Source organism: Lucilia sericata, unplaced genomic scaffold, assembly GCF_015586225.1.
Source record: "Lucilia sericata isolate MDLA Ls3-8-SP2 unplaced genomic scaffold, ASM1558622v1 Contig000107F_arrow, whole genome shotgun sequence".
NCBI classification, from domain to species: Eukaryota; Metazoa; Arthropoda; class Insecta; order Diptera; family Calliphoridae; genus Lucilia; species Lucilia sericata.
Window position 1 is genome coordinate 634,224 of NW_023994139.1, and position 22,733 is coordinate 656,956.

A 22,733-nucleotide genomic window follows, 5' to 3' on the forward strand; every position below is an offset into this window, starting at 1 on the left:
TCCGGATTGTTCCATATATGGTAATAGCTCCTTCAAAAAAAAAAATCACTTAAACGCACATATTTCATTATCAAATAAAGATATCTTGATAAAATTCGACACAAATATGTTTTGTGTAAGGTCATAGCTCCTATACATATAAAGTCCACTTCCGAAAATCACCTAAACGCACATATTTCATTAATTAATAAATCTATTGTAGTAAAATTCGACTTGAATTTTATTTGGCATATAAATCATTATACGAAATGTTTTCCTTATCGGTTGATAATTGGTCACAACTCCCATATAAGGACCATTTCCGAAAATTACTCAAATGCACATTAACAATCAAAGTTATCGGGATAAAATTCGACATAAATGTTTATTTTGTATATATAAACCATTCTACGGATTTTTTCTTCCGGATCGGTCCATAGGTTCTCTTAGCTCCCATATAAGGTATACTTCTGAAAATCACTTAATACCACTTAATTCGTAATTAAATATCCGGATAAATTTCAAAATGAGTATGTTCTGTGTACAGATAAATCATTATATTAAAATGTTTTCAAACTGGCCTATTAATTTACATTTTTCTCGACCTAATTAAAATTAGTTTAACATATGCATAAATGTTAGTACCCTTAATAAGGAAACAAAAATTTTACTAAGTTATCTAAAAATTAGATAGTTAAATGGGTTTCAATAGAAAGTAGCTTGCTGGTGGAGGGTATTTAAGATTCGGCATAGCCGAATATAGCACTCTAACTTGTTTCTTGTAAAGTACATCCCAGTCCCAGGGAGGAGGGATGCTTTCTACCAAGTTCCACAGGGTGCCAACCTCATCCACATCAGGCCCATGTAGAACTCGCAGCTCACGCTCTTTATTTTTTGTTATATTTCTTTTCCAAGATACATTGGTGTAGGGTATACCACTATAGTGGGGAGGGTATTATGCGTTTGTGCTGATGTTTGTAAAACCCAAAATATTGATCCTACACCCACCTTTAAGTATACCAATCGGCTCACTTCCTGAGTCGATTAAACATTTGAAACTTGAATGTCCACAATTCACTTATAAACGAAAGTATCACGATGAAATTCGGCAGAAATAAGTTTTTTATAAACATATATCCCGATAATAAATTTTATAAGGATCGGTCCAAGTCTTGCTCTAGCCCCCATATAACCGGACCTTCCAATATGAGCCTTTAAGCTCATAACTACGACATTTCCAAAAATTGGCATAACTCAGTTCGATATAATTATAAATAACACTGTCGATTTTCATATTGATCGGACATTATTTGACCCTAGTCCCCATACAAAGTCCCTTTCAGAAAATAACTTAAATGTCCACAAGTTTTATATAAACATTGATCCCGACCAGTGTTGCCACTTTGGTTATTATTAACCAAAATTGGTTATTTTTATTTTGCATGTGTACATGTGAATTATTTTTTCGTTTTGGTTATTTTTTGCAAACAATTGAACTAAATGCTGTTTGCTTTTATTCTAAAAATAAAATTAAAAAAAACCTTCTTTTATCTCTAGTTTTAAAACAACTATGTAAATATACATATCGTCCCTGTTTTGAATTTTGGTACTATGTGGAATTTTTTTTACTATTCGAAATTTTTTTATTACTGCAATTTGTACATCTACTGGTTATACTTATGTGCACAAAGGTATTTTTCGATATCTTAATTGGTTTAGGATTTAGCAAAAGTACCTATGCATTTTCCACATATTAAATGAGTTGATTTAAATCATAACAACACCGTAATATTATTTTATTTACACTAGCCAATCTAACACCTTGAATAATGGATCCTCTCTCTCCTTTTGGTGCATCCATGAACTTAAAATCGCTTTTTGGGTCGATTCAAACTTTTTCGTCCTTCCGTTAATATTTCTATTGGAACTTTTTATGTAAAAAACTCGCGGTAGTAAATTTTTATGGAATTTGGTGGGAATAGTCTACGTACTTAGTAGATTATGTCCTCCAAATTTAATTTAAAGTATAATTGCAACTTCTATACCTATTTGAAATTTTGCGTAAACAGATACTGTGCTAATTTGCTAATTTTAATTTTCTAAGATAAATGATTTAATAAGAATTAATAAAGTATTTTCTGCTAATTGATGCAAGAATAGTATCACAATATCTTTAAAGTATTAATCAACTGATATTTTAAGTAACACAGCTAAGGAAAGTTAAATTGTATTGGCTACAAAAGTTGTAATAACATCTAATCTCGTACGACGAACAATAATCGCGATATATGCAAAGATTTGATACTCATGACCTTTGACTTCTACTAAATATCTCACCATGACTTTTAGTTCTTTATTTACATTTTCTAGATGATGTTGTATACTTGTTTTTATTTTACCGTCTTAAATTCTAAATTTTGGTCAATTTGTCGGATAATTTGGATAGGTTAAGTTTACAAATATTGCTGAAGTTATGAATGTAAAACTGAAATATTTTGCCAAAATATTTTTAGTTGACCCAGTTTGCTTGCGAAATATCGGTCAACAATTTCACGTAGCCCCCATATTATGCCCTATTTAGAAAATTACTATATTGCTTAAAAAAGCATGTATAGCGATGAAATTCAATATGAAAAAGTTTTTTTGGAAATGTATTTGTCAAAGTTTATGAGGATCGGTATATAATTGACTCTATCCCTCATAAAAAGTCTCCTCAGAAAATGACTTTAAAGCTCATAATGTACTGCAATATAGGAACAAAATTCAACATAATCAAGTTTTAAAGGAACTAAAATATGTATCTCTGTCAGATTTTATGAGAATTGGTCCATAATTGACCATACGTCTCATATAAGATCCCGTACAGAAAATTGCATTAACGCTCATAACTGTCTTCATAATACCTGTTTAGCGACGAAATTTAACATAGTTACAAGTTCCACTTCAGAAAATGAATTTGTTATTTTAATGTCCAAATGTAAACATGAAACAAATAAAACTAATTTTGTTTACATTTTTCTTAATTTGGTTATTTTTTATTCGAATTTTGGTTTAAAAAAAATTTTGTTGTGGCAACACTGATCCCGACAATAAATTTTATAAGAATCGGACCAATTTTTACCATAGCCCGCACACAACGTGACCTTTTAGCCTTTTAGCTCAAAACTACGTCAAATATATGTACTACTATCTTTCCAAAAATTCCCTTCCGAAAATGACTTGAATATCCACAATTCACTTATAAAACTAATATCACAATGAAATTTGGCACAAACAAATTTTATATAAACGCGACATTAAATTTTTTAAGAATCCGAACAATTTTTGCCCTAGCCCTATACAACCGGACCTACCGATTTGGGCCTTTTACCTCATAACTGCGTCTAATATACCATTATATTTCCAAAAAACAGTATAATTAAGTTTGAGATAATTATAAATAACATTGTCGATTTTCGTAATGATCGGGCCTCATTTAACCCTAGCCCATATACAAAGACCCCTTCAGAAAATTGTCCAAAATTTACTGAATTCACTGAATGTCCAAAATTCACTTATAAAAACTAAGTAGTATCACGATGAAATAACTTTTATATAAACATAATTCCCAACAATAAATTTTATAAGGATAGGCTTTGGGCCTTTTATCTCTTAACTACTCCAAATATACCACTCTCTATCCAAAAATCGGCATAATGTGCTGATGTTTGTAACACTCAAAAATATTTGTTCTTGAGTATACCAGTCGGTTCAGAATCACTTTCTGATTCGATTAAGCTATGTCCGTCTTTGTGATCGTGTAAACCTTGTGTGGACGCTACAGCTCGCAATTTTCAATATAATTTGTTAAAATGTGTCACATACTATTCTTTGGATCCAATGACGAATGCTGTTGGAAATGATTGAAATCGGTCTTTTATTTCTTCTAGCCAGCATATAACCGTACATGAACAGACATTATTTGGAACCTATGTAAGATTCAACACAAATCCTTTATTATTGAAAATGAATCACGTTCAATTTTCGCAATTGGTGTAGGGTATCATGTGGTCGGCCATGCCCGACTATAGTTTCTTACTTATTTTAATTTAAATTTTCATTTAAGTTGAAAAGATAATTTGATAAAATCTGTAGTGTATGGAATTACATTTAATTTTTTATGAAAAAAGCAACTTTGCTTCTTATTAAAGATTAATTTAATATTGATAGTAACAAAATACATTTTCTGTAGCTTCAAAGTATGTGCTACAATACTGCATTGACAAATTTGTTAAAATGTGACATCGAAATTGGTTTTTGCAAAAAAAGTCGCCGTCTTTATCATAGTGCATCGATTAAAAATCTTGATCTCAGTACAATTTTATACAATCTTTTCGAAATGGGTCTTAAAATTTTCTTAATTTTGAGACTCATTTTGAAAAGATTGCAGATAATTTTAGGGTAGGTAGGACACTGATTTTACTTGTGTTCAGCGCATTAATACTCATCGCTTGAGAGGGACACCCTAATATACATTGATTGACTCTTAGAACACAAACCCCAAACCCAATAACAATTATAAATCATCTATATATATAAAAATTAATGTGTGTTTGTTTGTATGTATATATGTATGTTTGTTTGAAGTCTATAGCCGCCTAAACGGCTAAACCGATTTTCTGGGAATTTTCACAGTGTGTTCCTTTATGTCTGGAAGGACAAATAGGCTACTATTTATTTCGAAATTTCAAGTGGGCGAGGTGCCACGCCTACTTACTAAATAACTATTAAAAGTCGTATATCTTGGAAACTGGTACAACTACTGTCCTCAAATTTTGCACGGGCAACTTTGACATCCATAAGAATACTTTTGGACAAAATGGGCGGAATGACTATGGTGGGCATGGCACCTTCCATATTAAGTAAATATTAATATCTCAGAAAATATAACAGTTAGAGTCCTCAAATTTTGTCGGAGCCACTAAGTCTCAATGTGATTATTTAGGATAAAAAGTGGGCGGACTAGCAGCAGGGGGCGTGGCACCTCCCATATTAATTAAATACAAAAATTCGTGTATCTTGGAAACTATTAGAGTTAAAAGCTTTAAATTTTGCACGAAGAACTTTAGCATCCATGTAAATATTTTAGATAATAAATTGGCGGACTACTAAAGGGGGGAGCGGCACCTCTCATGTGAAGTAAATGCAAAAAATTATTTTAGCTAACAAACTAATAGAACTAGATTCGTAAAATTTTGTACAAAGGACTTTCATATTCAACTGAACATTTTGGGAAAAAAGCGGACTTTCACCATACGAATTATATAGAAAAATTTGTATATCTGAGATACTCTAGAAGCTAGAATCTTCAAATTTTACATGAAGAACTTTGACATTCATTTGAACATTTAGAGAAAAATGGACGGACTTTCAATGGGGAGATTGGCCCCTCCTATATTAAATACAATACAATATTATTCACATTTTTCATAGCTTACATTAAAATCCTTATTAGCGTTCGGAAAAATTGGCGAACTTGCAATAATTTGCGAGACATCTCCCATGTGTAAGTAGGTTTTTTTATTTATAATGCTTTTAGGGTAGCAAAGCACACTAGCTAGTTAATTATAAAGTTTATGGATTCGTATTTAATACTCAGTTGGCTGCAAAAAAAAAATGTATAGCAAAAAAAAATGTATAGCGTTTTCCAGATTTTTTACATCTCGTGATGCCCATTCGTGCGGTATCATTTAAAATATTCTTTAAGACAAAGTTCCCTATATTTACGTCCCCTTGGAATGTAAATAACTGTAAAAACGGACTGGAGTACCAGTTAAAACACGAAAAAGTATCACAAAGTCCCCTTTTAGAGGTTCTTATTTATTGCTGGCTCTATATGCTTAATTTAAAGTAATAAAAATTCCCCTTTTATAGATTCTCATTAACCCCGGGCTACACATTTTTAATTTCATGTTTCTAGGATCAATTTTATAAAAAAAACACAAAAATTACCTTTTGAAGAACGAAAAATGTCCCCTTGTGTTCTCACTTACTCTGGGCTCTACATGCTTAATTTCATGTTTCTAGGTTCAATATTGTAGAAAATTCAAAGAGTACCTTTTGAAGAACGAAAAAGTACCAAAAAGGCCCATTTTATAGGTTCTCATTTACTCAGGGTTTTAAATGCTTAGTTTTATGTTTTTATGTTCATTATAATAGAAAACTCAAAAAGTACCAGTTAAAGAACGAAAAAATACTAAAAATTCCCCTTTTATACATATGTTCGCATTTACTGCGGGGTCAACATGCTTAATTTTATGTTTTCGGGTTTAATATTATAGAAAACTCAAAAGGTACCAGTTAGAAAACGGAATTCCTGGGAAAATTTTCCCGCTTAGAAACCCTGCTGTATAAACTTATTGAATGACTATAGTCCTTATTAAATTGTTGTGCCAATTATAAGTAAAGAATTTCGTGGACATAAAGTTTTGAAACCAAAATTATACAATTATAAAAAATATTATCATGCTAAGATGTTAAAGCGAATTCAAAAAAATTGTGAATTTTTCATGTTTTACTTTATAAACAAATTTTAAATTCAGAATTGTATCAACAATTTATCTTTATATAGAAAGAATTGGGTTGCATTAAAATTTTTAATCAAGGGCTTTCGTGGACTGAATACGCGGGGTTTATTTTGCAACAAAAATCGATGACGCTCACCCAAGCTGCTATTTTAAATTGGTAACATTAAACTTCAATCGGTAGCTGACAATGATGCTTATACAAAAATTGATAAGCCGTTCGAAACAAAAGTAAAAGTTTTTGCATTAAAAAAGTATAAAAAATTTCATTCATGTAAATATGTATATAATTTCTTCATAAAATTTAAATTATCTGAACAGGTAAGTTTTCATTTTAACGGTTATTGGATTAATAATTCATTTAAATTTACAAATGAAAAAAAAAAAAACAGTTAATTGTAAATAAGCTGGGATATGTTAACTGCAAGAGCAATTTCATCAAAATTTTTCTTTCGCCGAAAACGCGGTGTTTCTTGTGTTACAAGATAATTCGACGAAGCACACCTAAACCACTAATTAAAATTGGTAACCACTTTATAAAGATTTTCATTTTAACGGTTTTTATACTATTTATTCATTTAAATTCAGAAAGAATCATCAAATAATTATAAACAATTAGGTATTGGCTAACCACTAAAGAAATTGCATCAACGTTTCTCGTGTACAGAAAACGCAGTGTTTTTCTTTCAAGAACAATTTATGAAGGACACTCAACCCGCTAATTAAAATTAATTAAATTATATATGTACGTATAGGTTGCTATTAATGTCTACAGGAAAATCTATAAGCCGCACTATGCGGCATTTACCCTGAAAACCTGGCCAAAAAGGCAAAAATTTATTTAAAGAAATTTAAGGTACCCATACACGTTGGATTTGTTTGTTTGATTTGTATGTGCTCGACATTAAGTTGCTCGTTTATGGGGCTGTGTGAGTACAAATCTAAAAAATTTAAAATTTTCAATTACTTGCAACTGTTTGATGTGTCTGCGGGCTTGTGCGAGCACATTTTACAATAGGTTTGTCAATAAATTTGTTTTCAATAATTACCCAGGTAAAACTTATATTGAAAAGTAATTAGTTAAAAAGCTAATAAAACCTCTTTTCACTATTTCTTCATTAGCATTTTAAGTCATTATTTTAACACGGTGATGTCATTGGAGGCAAGTACTTCTACGCACGCTTACAAACAGGGAGTTAAAGAAGTACTTGCAATTTCTCTTACAAAACAGTTGTTGAGTATGTTGTTTTGTTTTTTAATAATAAAAAGAGCCAGCTAAAATACGAACCAGGGACTTCGGTTCGTTAGTCAAATGTTCTACACACTGCACCACTTCTTAGCTATTTTATTGCGCGTCAAATAATGGTTTTCACATACAAAACTAATTTTGTTTCATTTTTTGTAAAAAACAATTCTTAAAACGCAATTAAATAAAATGTGGAAACAAAATGACAAAGCTGAAAATAAAGTACTTCTATATCAGATTATAAGAAAGTCATTACTAGAGTACTTCTAAGTAATGCAGACGGTAAGTAGTAGTCATTGAAAAGTAAGTGGTTACGGAAGTACAACCCATTACCGAGTTTTTGCTGGGTAATACAATAAAAACGTATTGTTAAAAATTTATATTTTACATTCTGACATAAAATACAAATGCCTTCAACTATTTTGGAAGTTTGTTTTATTATAAAACTACAATTTGTGAAAAAATTAACATCTCAAAAATTTAATTTTTGTTGTCATAATAAATTTTATACTGCAGAATTGAACGAGCACACCTATATATTAATTTAATTTTAATTTGATATGTTCGACGTCTGTGGAGAAATGGCATTCAACAAATCGCACACACAAATCCAACGTGTATGGCCAGCTTTAGAAAATTGAGCATATGATAGATTTGAAGTTGTGAGACGATGTCAAAGTCAGGAAAGTGAAGAAAATGAATGCGTTTTTAGAGTTTTTTTCATTATAACAGGTTTATAGGATATTTTTTGTGGCTAAACTAATAGAGGTTTTATATTGATTTTTTTTTGAAATGTGAGACCTGTTAATTTTGATTTTTTGTTTTAATATACGTATATCTTATATAGGAATGTTTCTCTATTTTCAGAAACAAGAAACAAATTTGCGCAATTATTTTTAAAAAATTAAAAAAATTATCCCTTTCTACCAAAAAAGAAATAAGATAATTACAACGGAAATTAGCAAGTATTTAAAAATTGTTATATACCGCAGTGAAATCTCTATTTTCAGAAACAATTAAAAAGTTTGAGAAATTGTTTTTGGCGATTTTATGAAAATTTCGCTTTTTTGAAAAAAGTAAAAAAATACCCCTTTTCTACCAAAAAATAAATACAATTTTTACAACTGAAAGTAGTAAGTAATCAGAAATTGTTCTATACCAGCAATAAAATATGAAATCTCTATTTTTAGGAACAAGAAAGCAGTTTGCGCAAATAAGTCAATTATAAATGCTAAACTGATTTTCATAAGGGACCTATGTGGAACCTAGGGGCAATTATGGAATAATCATAATAAAATTTGATGAAATGATTAATTTTCATATAAAACTCGTTCATGTAAAATTTCATCGCGGTATTCAATTATAATTTTTAAAATGATTTTTTTAATGTAATGTAATATGATTAAGAAATACATAAGACACGTTCATGCCGATTTTTATCAAGAAATCAATGTTTTTAAGCCATTTATGAGAATTAAAGTGAATTTTTAAATTGGACTTCATATGGGGACTAGGATCAAATGTGATCCGATTTTCACTAAAATTTACACCATGATTTGTGAGAATATAAAACTGATCCTAGCTAAATTTCATCATGATTGTTGCATAATTACCATTATGTGCAAATAAGTGCAATTTCGAGGGCAATTTGTATTGGGCTAGGCGAATAACGGACCGATTTTAACCAAAATGAGTTGAGTACATCTTTGAGCCTAATTAACACTAACACTACCAACAAAATTCAGTCATTAACTTAATAAGCGCTTTCAATAATTTTGTCTGGTTTTCAGCCAAAATGCCTGTCTGTGAGCCGTTCGAAAAAATATACCCATTTTGGATTTAATGCAATTTAAAACAATTGAGAGTGTTATATTCGGCTGTGTCGAATCTCATATACCCACCATCAAACCGTATGCCGTAAAATGTTGGAGCTACTTTTTATGATTTTACCAAAGCGTTTGATCTTGTGGATCATACAATAATGATTGAAAAACTAAACTATTACGGCGTAAGAAATAGAGAGTTAATTTTTTTAAAAGCTATTTAGAAAACAGACATCAATATGTGCAAATTAACAGCAGTTCTAGTTCAATGACTAATGTTGTATCTGGAGTACCTCAAGGAAGTGTTTTGGGACCATTACTTTTCAATCTATATATAAATGATATAAATAATCTGGAACTTAATGGAAAAATGTTTATGTATGCTGATGACTTATGCATTTTCTACCCTTATAAGCAACAGTTAATTTTAAAAACTTTCGCTGAACGTGATGCAGCTATAATCTTTGAGTATGCAAGACTAAACAAATTAGTATTAAATCCAAGTAAAACTAAACTTGTTGTATTTAAACCTCAAAGTAATGGTAGATTTAACAGAAATACTATCTCAATTGATGGAACAGATATTGAAGAAGTTGATTCCATTAAATATTTGGGGGTTCATATTCAAAATAATTTATCATGGCATCAACATATACAGTTCCTGCAACAAAAAATATCTCCAGCAATAGGAATATTATACAAACTAAGGCATAAATTGAATAAAGGTACAAAATATTTAATTTTTCAAAGTCTTATACAGAGTCACCTTAACTACATAACACTAATTTATGGTTCTAAACGTAATGCTGATTTAAAATCTTTACAAACCCTACAAAATAAAGCTTTAAAAGTGGTTTATAACCTTCCTCCTTTGTTTTCCACAATATCACTTTCCAAAAACGTTGCTCATAATGTTTTACCCATTTATGGAATTTTTAAGTATCAATTGTTGCAATATGTCTATAAAGTGTTACATAATATTGGCCATCACACCATATGCTTTCAAAGAAACCAAAATATATTCAATACAAGGAATAACAACAATTTGAAAATATCAAGATGTCGCCTTGAAACCACCAGGCAGAGAATAGAATATATTGGTAGCAAGGAATTTAATAGTTTACAACAACAATTGAAAGATTGTTTAACAATATCAACTTTTAAGAGAAGTCTAAAAGAATATCTTTTTCAAAATTTGGAAATGCTTTTTTTACATATGTATATTTATAAATTATATTATACATATTACATTATTACTGAGTAAAAGTAAAATTTAAAATTTGCCAACTTGTCGCAACAAAGCCCTTGAGGCGCTGAGACTTCTAATAATAACAATTTAATGTACAAATGAATAATAATAAAAATAAAAATTAAAAAAAAGGCCTAATTAACACTAACACTACCAAAAGAATCCAGTCATTGACTTAAAAAGCGCAAAGCAAAGTCTATATGTATATAAAAAACTATTAACTGTTCTCTATCATTCTCCTACATTAATTCGGCTTTCTTAAAATTTTGTTGTTGTATTTCTGTGTATTTTTTAAAAAAAGTTGCGCACAGACCTTGCTTTGACAAGTGCTGATCAGCAACTGATTTGAGTCTTATTTGATACTCTCAAAGTATTTTTAAAAGTTCAAATTTGAAATTCTAAGAATGTTTTGCCACATATTTGCTTAAATTATCAAAATGCATCAACTAAAAGTTCTAAATTTATAGAGTAATGGAATTATCTTCAATGGTACTATTTTAGAAGTATGTTTGGCAAATTACCAAAGCAGCTCATTTCGAAATAGAATTTCGAATTTTTATCATGATTGACATTATATGAATATTAATCTAATTGAAACTCAATTGTTTCAATTTTGAAAAAATATTTGACTTAAAAATTAATTATTTCCAAATGATAGAAGCTCGAAGGACTCAATTTCTATCTAATATAAAACTAAGAATTCAACCATTTTTTGGACTTTAAAGCAAATTATTGTTTCATGTCATATTCAGAATCGGATGAATGAGTAAATATATGGTCTCATGTGTAGAATTTGATACGACTATTGATTTTTTAACAAATGAACACCTATGTACATCGGATTTTAATTTAATAACACATATATAAGAGATTTATTGACAATAAACGATCGTTACTAATACTTGTAGCTCAATTATTAGCGTTAAGTTGTATTTCTAAATTCATCCTTGTGTAGGGCCAAATGTAGCCTGAATTTCATTAAGACAGGATTTATTAAAATAGAACAAATTGTATCATGACTGCTTTAAATTTATATGCCATTCACACCAAATCCAAAACTAGTTGGTTTTTGAAAAATTAAATTTCAAAAACCTTGAGTTTTTGAATTTTACTGACCACTACATACGCACATTCAAATAATTCTCACCGCAATATACACTTTTTTATTTTAGAAATTATTTTAATAACGTTTTTTAATTAATTTAACATAAAATTAGTAATTTTGTTTAACACATTTTATTGTACATTTTAAAATATTAATTTTTCTTTTTGACATTTTCGTTTAAAAAAGCTTTTTAAAAGCTCTGGATTTTTGTTATTTTTATTGGGTTTTGTTTGGGTTTTTATCAAAAACTAGATGAAAGTAGTTTTTAATTTGTATGGAAAAACCAAAGAAATTTTTGTAGTTTTTCAAACAAAAACCAAATACAGCCAAAAACTACTAGTTTTTGGTTGGCGTAAATAGCATATTAATATACATACATATATACAAAGTACAATATCGGGGTAATATTTTTATGGTAGCTATATGATAGGAATAAGAAATTTCATCAAATTATATCTAAAAGGTTAACATTGAGGTACGGACAAAGATTCATCATATCAACATATGTATATGTACTTCCGTTTTTAATTGTTTAAAAATGTCTAAATATGTATGTGTAAATGTATTTAAGAAATTAACAACTTTCAGCAAAAAAATTATGTTAGTATTCTGAGATCCAAAAAAGTGCCCTCAGAAATATTTGTTTTCTGAGGGCACTTATGTCAAATTTCATCGCTATAGGTAGTCGTTTTTTTAAGCCAGTAATGAGCGTCAAAGTCATTTTCTGAATGGCACCTTATATGGGGAGCAAATTACTTTGAACCGATCCACATAAAATTTGGCTCACAAAACCTTTCTACCAAATTTGACATATTTCGCTGTAATCATACTTTTAAAACAGATATGCCCGTTAAAGCTATTTTGTGGAGGTCCACTTGTATGGGGGCTATCCGAAAACGTGGGTTGATATTGTCCATTTTCAATAACAAACAAACCTTGCCTATTGAGAATATTTGTGGAAATTCTCTCATTCCGTTCGGACTCAATCGTGCTTTCAACAGACAGATAGACGGGCCCATGCCCCTAGATCGTCTTAGAATTTAATTATAAGGACCCAGAATATATATGGGTAATTTCGTGTCAAGTGACCCAACTTTTAAAATCGATGTCTTCCGATTTGGATGAAATTTGCACTAATGTTAGTACTATTGAATTTTAGGCCAGACACAAATTTTTAGGTCTATCAGTCAAGAACTGCCGGAGTCAAAGTTGGACATTATGGTCGTACAGGGTTTTATTCAAATGAGTGTAACTTTTCACCTATTGTCCAAAGGAGTTCAGAAAGCTATTTCCTCATTGTTTCAAAAAAAAATTATTTATTTTAAAATTAAAAAAATAATAATTCTTCACATTTCCCAATTTTTTCAAAATGGACGTTTTAGTTGTATTTTTTTTGCTCAAATGAAAGCTTAGACCATTTCCTTTAAGAGCTTTGTGGTCAATTAGTGGGATGCAAGGGGCATATGTGATAAAAGTAATATTTTAACTCAAAAACATTGCTTTTGGAGTTCAAATATTTTTTTATAGATATCCCACTCGCATCCACTGAGGAACCACAAAGCTCTTAAAGGAAATGATCTAAGCTTTCATTTGAGCAAAAAAAAAAAAAAAAAAAAAAAAAAAATACAACAAAAACGTACATTTTGACAAAATAGGGGAAAACTAAGTGCCAAATATTGAAAAAATCTTATTCTTAAGTTAAATTTTTTTTGTAGATATCCCACTTGTATTCTATTCTGGTAATATAATTGTTTAAGCTTTCTTTTGAGCAAAAAAGGGGTGTTAAAAAATATTTAAGCTATGAAGAAATAGCTATCTGAACTCCCTTGGACATTTTTTGCTAGGACCAATAGGTGAAAAGTTACACTCATTTGAATAAAACCATGTATGAACAAAATGTCCAAATTTGATCCCCTCTGACTCCGGCCGTTCTCCACCGATAGAGCTGAAAATTTGTGTCTGACCTACTATCCCATAGCACTAACCTTGGTGCATCGATTTTTAAACTCCCCATATGTATATCCAAAACTTCGTATGAAAAAAAGTAAAAACACGACCCTTTTACATGTTCCAATTTTGAATGCCTTCTCAGGTACTATTTATGTATATTTTAAAGCCCATTGTAATAAAAAACAAATTATCTACCAGAGATGGGGGTAGTGCACTAATTTTTAACTATCACTAATAATTAGTGGTAGTTCAAAATTATTCACTACTTTTATTTATGTTTAGTGATGAATTGAAAAATATAAGCCTCATTCAATAATAGTGATATTTAAAATTTCTAACTAAAAATATTTTAAAAATAGTTAAAATATTTGTTTTTACAGCCTAGTGAAATAATTTTTTCTACACTAAATTATTAGTTCAAAAAATATTCCTGCACTATTTTTTTTTCAACAGAGAAATTTTTCACTCATTTGAAAGTTTAAGTTAATAGGACAGTCTAGAAATGGTTTAAGTCAACCAAAAACTCATTGGACAAATATTATTAATGAGTAAAACGTTCATTATTTTCAAAGGTTCCAAGCTATTGCCTAAAAACATCCAGTAACCACATCATTTTGGCTACTGGCAACGCAGCTGAAGTGGTAATCGAGATACAAAATTGATCAATTAATTTATTTCTCCGAGGAGAGTTAACCATTCCGCTAAGGAAAAAAATCGTTACACTTGAGCAGAAGAAGGCAAAAGTATTGGAATTTAGGTGTTTCAAATATTTCTTTTTAAAGCATGAGATGTTGTTGGGGTAACTGCATATGTAGGGTCCATCATAGTGTCATCGCTAAAAAAATCTGTATTTTCCATTTTAATAGATGTATCTTTAAAAAATTGAATCATTTATTGTCTTACAAATTTTTTCATTTTCATAAAAAAATAGTGCAAAGAAAATTATTGAAGCCTTTTGTTAGTGACTGTTCAAATTTTTAACTATTTGAGTGTAGTGCTTTTTTCTACACTATCACTCAATTGAGTTATAGTTAAAAAAATAAAATTATCACTAAAAAATATTAGTGCTAAAAATATAAGCTGCACTACCACTAAGCTCCAGAAAGTTAGTGAAAAATATATTTTTTGAAATAATATTTAGTGCTAGTTAAATATTGATTTAACTAATAATTTAGTGCACTACCCCCATCTCTGTTATCTACAATATAAAATCCTAACTGTAGTTATTGGCAAGTTAATATAATGGCCCTATTTTTTTAGGATCAGAACACTTTATGATATCTCCAATAGTTCTCGAGATACCATGTTATTTCCAAAAAACGTTTCTTAGTCACTTTGCATTGTTGATTAAATATCTCCTAAGTTTATCTAAAAAACTAGTTCTAAGAGTATAATTCGAATTTTATAATTTATTTTTACAATCCTATTTTGTATCTTTATAGAACTCCATATTTGGCTCTCACCAGAACATTTCAATTAATTGAGGATACTAAAGGTCGATTGAAAATGGTTGAAATATTAGGAAATTTTTTTAGTTCCTTGATTTTACTGAATCCCGAAGACTTACTGCCAAGTATTTATCTTTCAATAAACCAACTGGCTCCAGCTTACGAAGGTAATCATAAATTTTCATTTTAAATTGGATTTTCTTTATGTACTTTTCATTTTATTTGTATTGTAGGGTGATAGATTATTCGACATTTTCCAAAAACCGCTTTTCGAATAGTTCGAATAGTTGACATTTAAAAAAAAAAAAACCGGTTGACATTTTTCAATTTCAGAAAAAACCGGTTAACAGGTTTTTCGTTATAAATAACAAAATCTATTTTAATTTGAAAAAAATAAAGTTTATGTTTAAATTTGATTAATAAAACATGGCCCGAACTGATTTTTAACAGTTTAAAAGATTATAGCTTTAGATCTAGTCGTCTAATTTACATTATTACTTTAATGTAAAACAAGTAAGAAAGTATAGTCGGGCTTGGCCGACCATATGACCCTACACCAGTTATGAATATTAAATGTGATTTGTTTTTCATAACAAAGCATTAATCTTAAATATTACCTTGATTCCAATTTATTTAAGTAATTTACTGACGAAAAACTTATTTTCTAAAAGAGGATTTATATGGGGGATAGGAGCAAATGTGGACCGATCCCGATAAAATGGGCTGGATAGATTTGTATTTATATAATATTTGTCTGTGCTAAATGTCATTGCAATAACAGTGTTAATAAATGAATTGCGGATATTCAAGTCACTTTCTGAAGGAGGCTTTGTATGCACTGAAAATAATCCATGCCTAATATACACGAAAAATGTTGTACAATGTACGAAATGATTCGTGGTTTCGCACCACGAAATTCCTTCGTAATATATACGAAATTGTACGAAATATTTTAGTAAAATGCAAAATAATTTTATATAATTTTAGAAAAAAAAAAATTTTTCATTTTACGATTTTTTTTAAAGACATAAAAAATTTTACAGGAAATTAGGCAGCTAATTTCCTGTAAATTTAAAATTACGTTTAATTTAACTCGCTTAAAATTACGAAAAAAACAAAAAAAATTCGTAACAAAATAATTTTTTTTGTGAAATCAAAAATAATTCTTGTATATTACTAATTAATTTTGTTACGAAAAAAATTCTTTACTTTCGTTAAATATTACATGTCTTAACAAAGTTATTTTTGTAAAAGAAAACAAAGTTTCTTGATATATACGAAAAAAGATATTACGACAGGTTTTCGTACTTTCGTAAAATTAGAAAAGGGGTTGATTAAACAATATTTCGTATTATACACGAAATTTTCGTATATATTACGAAAAAAGTAGTTACGATTTTTTTTTCGTAAAGTTAAGCATGGATTATTTTCAGTGTGGGAGCTAGGGTCAAATGAAGTCCGATCATTTCGAAATTCGTCAAGGTCATCAAGGCTTGTCTAAAACTTTCATTGAGATACATTTATATCCTATATATATCTATATATATAAAAATGAATGTGTGTTTGTTTGTATGTTTGTATGTTTGAACGTTATAGACTACAAAACTGCTGAACCGATTTTCTTGAAATTTTCACAGCGTATTCCTGTATGTCTGGAATAGGTAATAGGCTACTTTTTATTTTGAAATTTCAAGTGGGCGAGGTGCCACGCCCATATTAGAAAATATTAAATCCGTATATTTGAGATAATATACCAATTAGAGTCCTCAAATTTTATCGGAGCCACTTTAGTGTCAATATGATTATTTAGGACAAAAAGTAGGCGGACTAGCATTAGGGGGCGTGGCACCTCCCATATAAATTAAAAACAAAAATTCGTTTATCTTAGAAACAATTACAGTTAGAATCTTAAAATTTTGCAAAAATAACTTTAACATCCATGTTATCATTTTGGGAAATAAATTGGCGGACTACCCATGAGGGGAGCGGCACCTCCCATATTAATTAAATGCCAAAATTCGTTTATCTGAGAAACTAATAGAACTAAATTCTTCAACTTTTGCACGAAGAACTTAAATATTCGTCTAAACATTTTGGATGAAAAAGATCGGACTTCCATCTGGGGGGGCTTGGAGCCCCCATATGAATTAAATAGAAAAATTCGTATATCTGAGAAACTATTAGAGCTAGAATCTTCAAATTTTACTTGAAGAACTTTGACATTCATCTGAACAATTAGAGTATAACGGGCGGACTTTCAATGGGGGACTTGGTACCTCCCATATTAATCAAATACAAAATTTCGTTTATCTGGGAAACTAATAGAACTAGATTCTTCAAATTTTGCACAAATTACTTTAATATTCATCTAAACATTTTGGATAAAAAAGGGCGGGCTTTTATCTTGGGGGCTTGAAATCCCCACATGAATTTAATAGAAAAATTCTTATATCTGAGAAACTATTAGATGTAGAATCTTTAAATATTACATGAAGTACTTTGACATTAATGGGAACATTTAGGGAATAATTGGCAAACTTTAAATGGGGGACTTGGCACTTCCCATATTAATTAAATACAAAAATTCATTTATCTGGGAAACTAATAGAACTAGATTCTTCAAATTTTGCATAAATTACTTTAATATTCAACTGAACATTTTGGGGGAAAACGAGCGGACTTTCATATGGGGGGCGTGTAGCCCCCATATGAATTAATTAGAAAAAATCGTATATCTTAGAAACTATTAGAGCTAGAATCTTCAAATTTTACTTGAAAAACTTTGACATTCATCTGAACAATTAGAGTATAACGGGCGGACTTTCAATGGGGAACTTGACAACTCCCATATAACTTAAATATAAAATTTCGTTTATCTGGGAAACTAATAGAACTAGATTTTTCAAATTTTGCAGAAATTACTTCAATAATCATCTGAATATTTTGGAGGAAAAAGATCGGACTTTGATCTGGGGAGCTTGAAGCCCCCACATGAATGAAATAGAATAATTGTATATCTGGAAACTACTAGAGCTAGAATCTTAAAATTTTACATAAAAAACTCTGACATTCATGTGAACATTTAGAGAATAACGGGCGAGCTTTCAATTGGGGGCTTGGCACTACATAAATTAATTAAATACAAAATTTCGTATATCTTGGAAACTATTATATTATTCAAATTTTTCATAGATATATAGAAATTGGCGAACTTTCAGTAATTTGCTTGGCATCTCTAATATGTAACATATTGTAAATCTAGAGAACTATTGCAGTTAGAATCTTCAAAATCGTAAAGTGGGTTTTTTTATTTATACTGCTTTTAGGGTAGCAAAGCACACTGGGTAAAGCTGGTATATATATAAAAAATACTGTTTGTTAGTTTGTGTGTTTGTTTGTTTGTTACGCGTTCACGGCAAAACTACTAAACCGATTTACATGAAATATGGACCATACATAAATTCATTCATACATACATACATACATACATACATACATACATACATACATACATACATACATACATACATACATACATACATACATACATACATACATACATACATACATACATACATACATACATACATACATACATACATACATACATACATACATACATACATACATACATACATACATACATACATACATACATACATACATACATACATACATACATACATACATACATACATACATACATACATACATACATACATACATACATACATACATACATACATACATACATACATACAGTGGACGTCCAATAGTACGTATACTCTTTATTACGAATATCCAATAATACGAATGACAAAATTGTTGCATTGTCTACTCTATAGTACGAATAAAGTCACAATTTTTCTGTTCGATAGTACGAATAACGCATTTTTTATGGGAATTTTGGTTTTATTTACGTATGAATGAAGTTTTTATTATGTTTTTATTTTATTATTTCGGTATCATTCACCTTAAGCTCAGTAATTTTGAAGTTTTTTTGTATTTATTACAAGTGTTTTGTATTTTTAAAAATCCTATACACACAATTTACTGCATGTATATTTAACATGTATATTTAACATCAACAATTATTTAGTGTTATTAATTTATTTCATTGGAATTTTGATGACCCAAGAGAATAAATTAAATTGGATGATAACGCCAATGAGGAAAGTATTTTATTAGTTCCCGACAATAACTCTGCTGAGAACAATATTGAAGCCTCAAAAGCGCTGTTATTGAAAAAGCCGTAAGAATCATTTTACAATGTAATAAACATCTCCACATTCCAATGGGTTTAAGGATAACTATTCTAATTTTTAAGAGAAAATTATAAATTAGAGAATTGTGGTATATTCCATTAAAGTTTCTAATAAAAGTTTTATGTAATCTGAACATTTTAATACATTTTAGAACAGATATGTAAATTGCAAATTGTCTTTGGCACACATCTTTTTAAAAACATTAAAATTTAAAACCTTCTACATATATCTCATTTCAACCATTGGACTCACGATACTTTCAAAATTAACAATTCATATACGTAAATATGTCCCTTTTATGCCTGTTTATGTACAAGAAATTTATTTAAAATAATACACATTTATTATATTTTGTTCCGTTATGTAATTTTTCATGAAAAATAAAACAAAAATAAATAAAATCCAATATTTTATGTGTATTATTTGAATTTAAACATACAAAATGTGTTGTTCAATAATACGAATTTTTCGGTATTACGAAAGGGCCTGACACTATATAATTCGTACTAGTGGACGTCCACTGTACATACATACATACATACATACATACATACATACATACATACATACATACATACATACATACATACATACATACATACATACATACATACATACATACATACATACATACATACATACATACATACATACATACATACATACATACATACATACATACATACGTGTTGCAAAACTAGCTTTCTAATTTGGACATGCTGAACACAGATCCTTCAAAATATTTAAAATGATGTTCGAGATATCGCCCATTATCATATGGTGTTCGAGATATCACCCATTATCATACTAATTGATTAATTTTATAATCGCCTTTTACCATATATAGTTGCTTTTTTATCAATTTGGTTTATTTTACGCCACTAAATTGCATAAAATATAATATTTATTGATATTAAATTAAAATTATTTTTTTATTTTCATATGAAAAACTTTCTATCTGTTGGTTGTATGAAAATTTTTATTGATTATGCTGCACCGTATCAAAATACATGTTCCTGCTAAATTTTACACTCCTACGATTAAAAACAACTTCTCTATCAAAGAATTTCTAAAATATTATGTTCTAAAATTGCATTAAAATTTATGAAAATTCCTTTGAATTTTTAACATCAAAATTGTAAAATGTTGTAAGTTGGTATTAAATGAAACAAAAATGTCACTTTAAACGAATCCTTGTGATTTAGGGCCTATTTTAACAGCTTTAGATTTTTTCAAAGAAAAATTCCAATTTTCCTGCCAAGTTTCGGCTTATTTAAGCAAAAAAAAAAACTGCTTTGAATTCAGTTAAAAATGTTGAACCTTACTAGTTTTTAATATAACTTACGCCCTTTTGTATTTTAGAAACAAACTATTTCTCAAGAGGGTAAGTTTCTCCGTAAGTAAAACAAAAACTCCATTTTTTAATAAAAAATAAGCTTAACTTGAGAAAATATGGAAAAATTTTGTTTTTTCATTTTAGAAGGTATTTTTGCATCTCCTGAAAAATTTGTTCAATGTAACATAGGGCTTTTTGGATTTCATGTGACGAAATACTCTATCTGTTATAAATTAAAATGATTTTTTATTTTACTATGAAAAACTCTATCTATTGGTTGTATGAAAATTTTCGTAGAAAAAAATAGTCGTATCTGTATCTCACAAGGAAAAAGTTGATGTGAATACCGCGTTGGTATGTGTATTTAACTAACAAGTGGAGTGATTGTTTATTTATTGATAGCATCCTATTACCAATACACCAATACAATCAAATTCTCAAATGATTTTTGAGACATGCTAAACACTTTTCTACTGCAAGCAGTCAAAGTCATTGTTTTAACTTTTAATTAAAATTAAAAATTTTTTTTATAATATATATTTTTTTATAATAAATAGACTTATCATTATTTTAAAACGTTAATTTTGGAAAGTGTGTAAATAATTCTCAATAACTGTTAAATGGAAAACACTTACAGGTGTCAGTAGCTTATATATATTCTTGTAAATGGGTGGAAATAATATCCCTTAAGTTTAAAATATACAATATTTAAAATAACCTTAAAGAAATTAACTTTGATTTTAAGATCAAAAAAAGAAAATAAACAAGTACGAGTGCTATATTCGGCTGTGTCGAATCTTATATACCCACCATCAAATCATGTGTCTTAATTTTCAAGTCAATTTCGGAAAGTGGACCTATACTATATAAATCGATACTTTTGCTGCTACAATTTAATCATTTATTGGATTTATTCTAAACTAAACTTATATATAAATAATAATATAGTCAGGGTGATGGTAGTACTAATTTTATCACATTTAATAATTTTGTTGATGATTTGATTTCCTGTAAATTTACTTATGGTCAATTTTGGACCGATCCTCCTAAGAATTTACAAAGATTTTGGTTTCAATAAAACTTGTTATGTCGAATATCTTACCAAAGCCTTATATGAAGGCTTTGATCCAATATGGCCCGATTCTCATAACATTTGATAGTAAGATTTTAGATCATATAAAACTAGTTCATGACGAATTTTATCACTATACTGGTATTTTTAAGCCAGTTATGGCCGTTAATGTCATTCTATGAGAAAGGCCATTAATAATGTCAATTATGGACCGATCCTCAAAAAATATTACGGAATTATGTTCATATAAAACTTGTTTATGTCGAATTTCGTTGCTTTACTATAATTTTGAAGAAGTTGTTTATATCGAATAAGAATCAATATTATATAATTCTAAATAAAATTCAACAGTAGTCTCCAAATAAATGGGGTTTCCGTAATGTAGTTTTTGTTTATCAATACAAAATGACCAAAAACCCAGATTATTTTGTTATAATATATAGATTCATACGCCACTAAAATTTTTTTCTATGTCAAAATCCATTGATTACACTGTGCAACAAGAAAATCTTTCCCGAATAAGGCCAACGGGAAATGACAGTAGACCATCATTAAACTAAAATCCCAAAGGGTTTGAAAAAGTTAGCTCTAGGTTTTAATTTATAGGTATTTAAAGTTTTGCGATTTTTGTGAAATTTTTTTTTATATGTATGTAATCCAATGAAAGAGGTCAATGTATAAATTACATACTCAATTA

At 29.1% G+C, this 22,733-nt stretch overlaps 1 protein-coding gene across 2 annotated transcripts in view; it reads left to right on the forward strand.

Annotated features, from left to right (window-relative positions):
* Positions 1-22,733, forward strand: part of LOC119600200 (DNA ligase 1) — a 166,086-nt gene that overhangs the window by 107,728 nt on the left and 35,625 nt on the right. For both annotated transcript variants that reach the window (XM_037950296.1, XM_037950297.1), the window contains one exon: positions 15,358-15,530. In XM_037950296.1, coding sequence (XP_037806224.1) covers positions 15,358-15,530 — 173 coding nt within the window. The remainder of the gene's footprint in view (positions 1-15,357; positions 15,531-22,733) is intronic.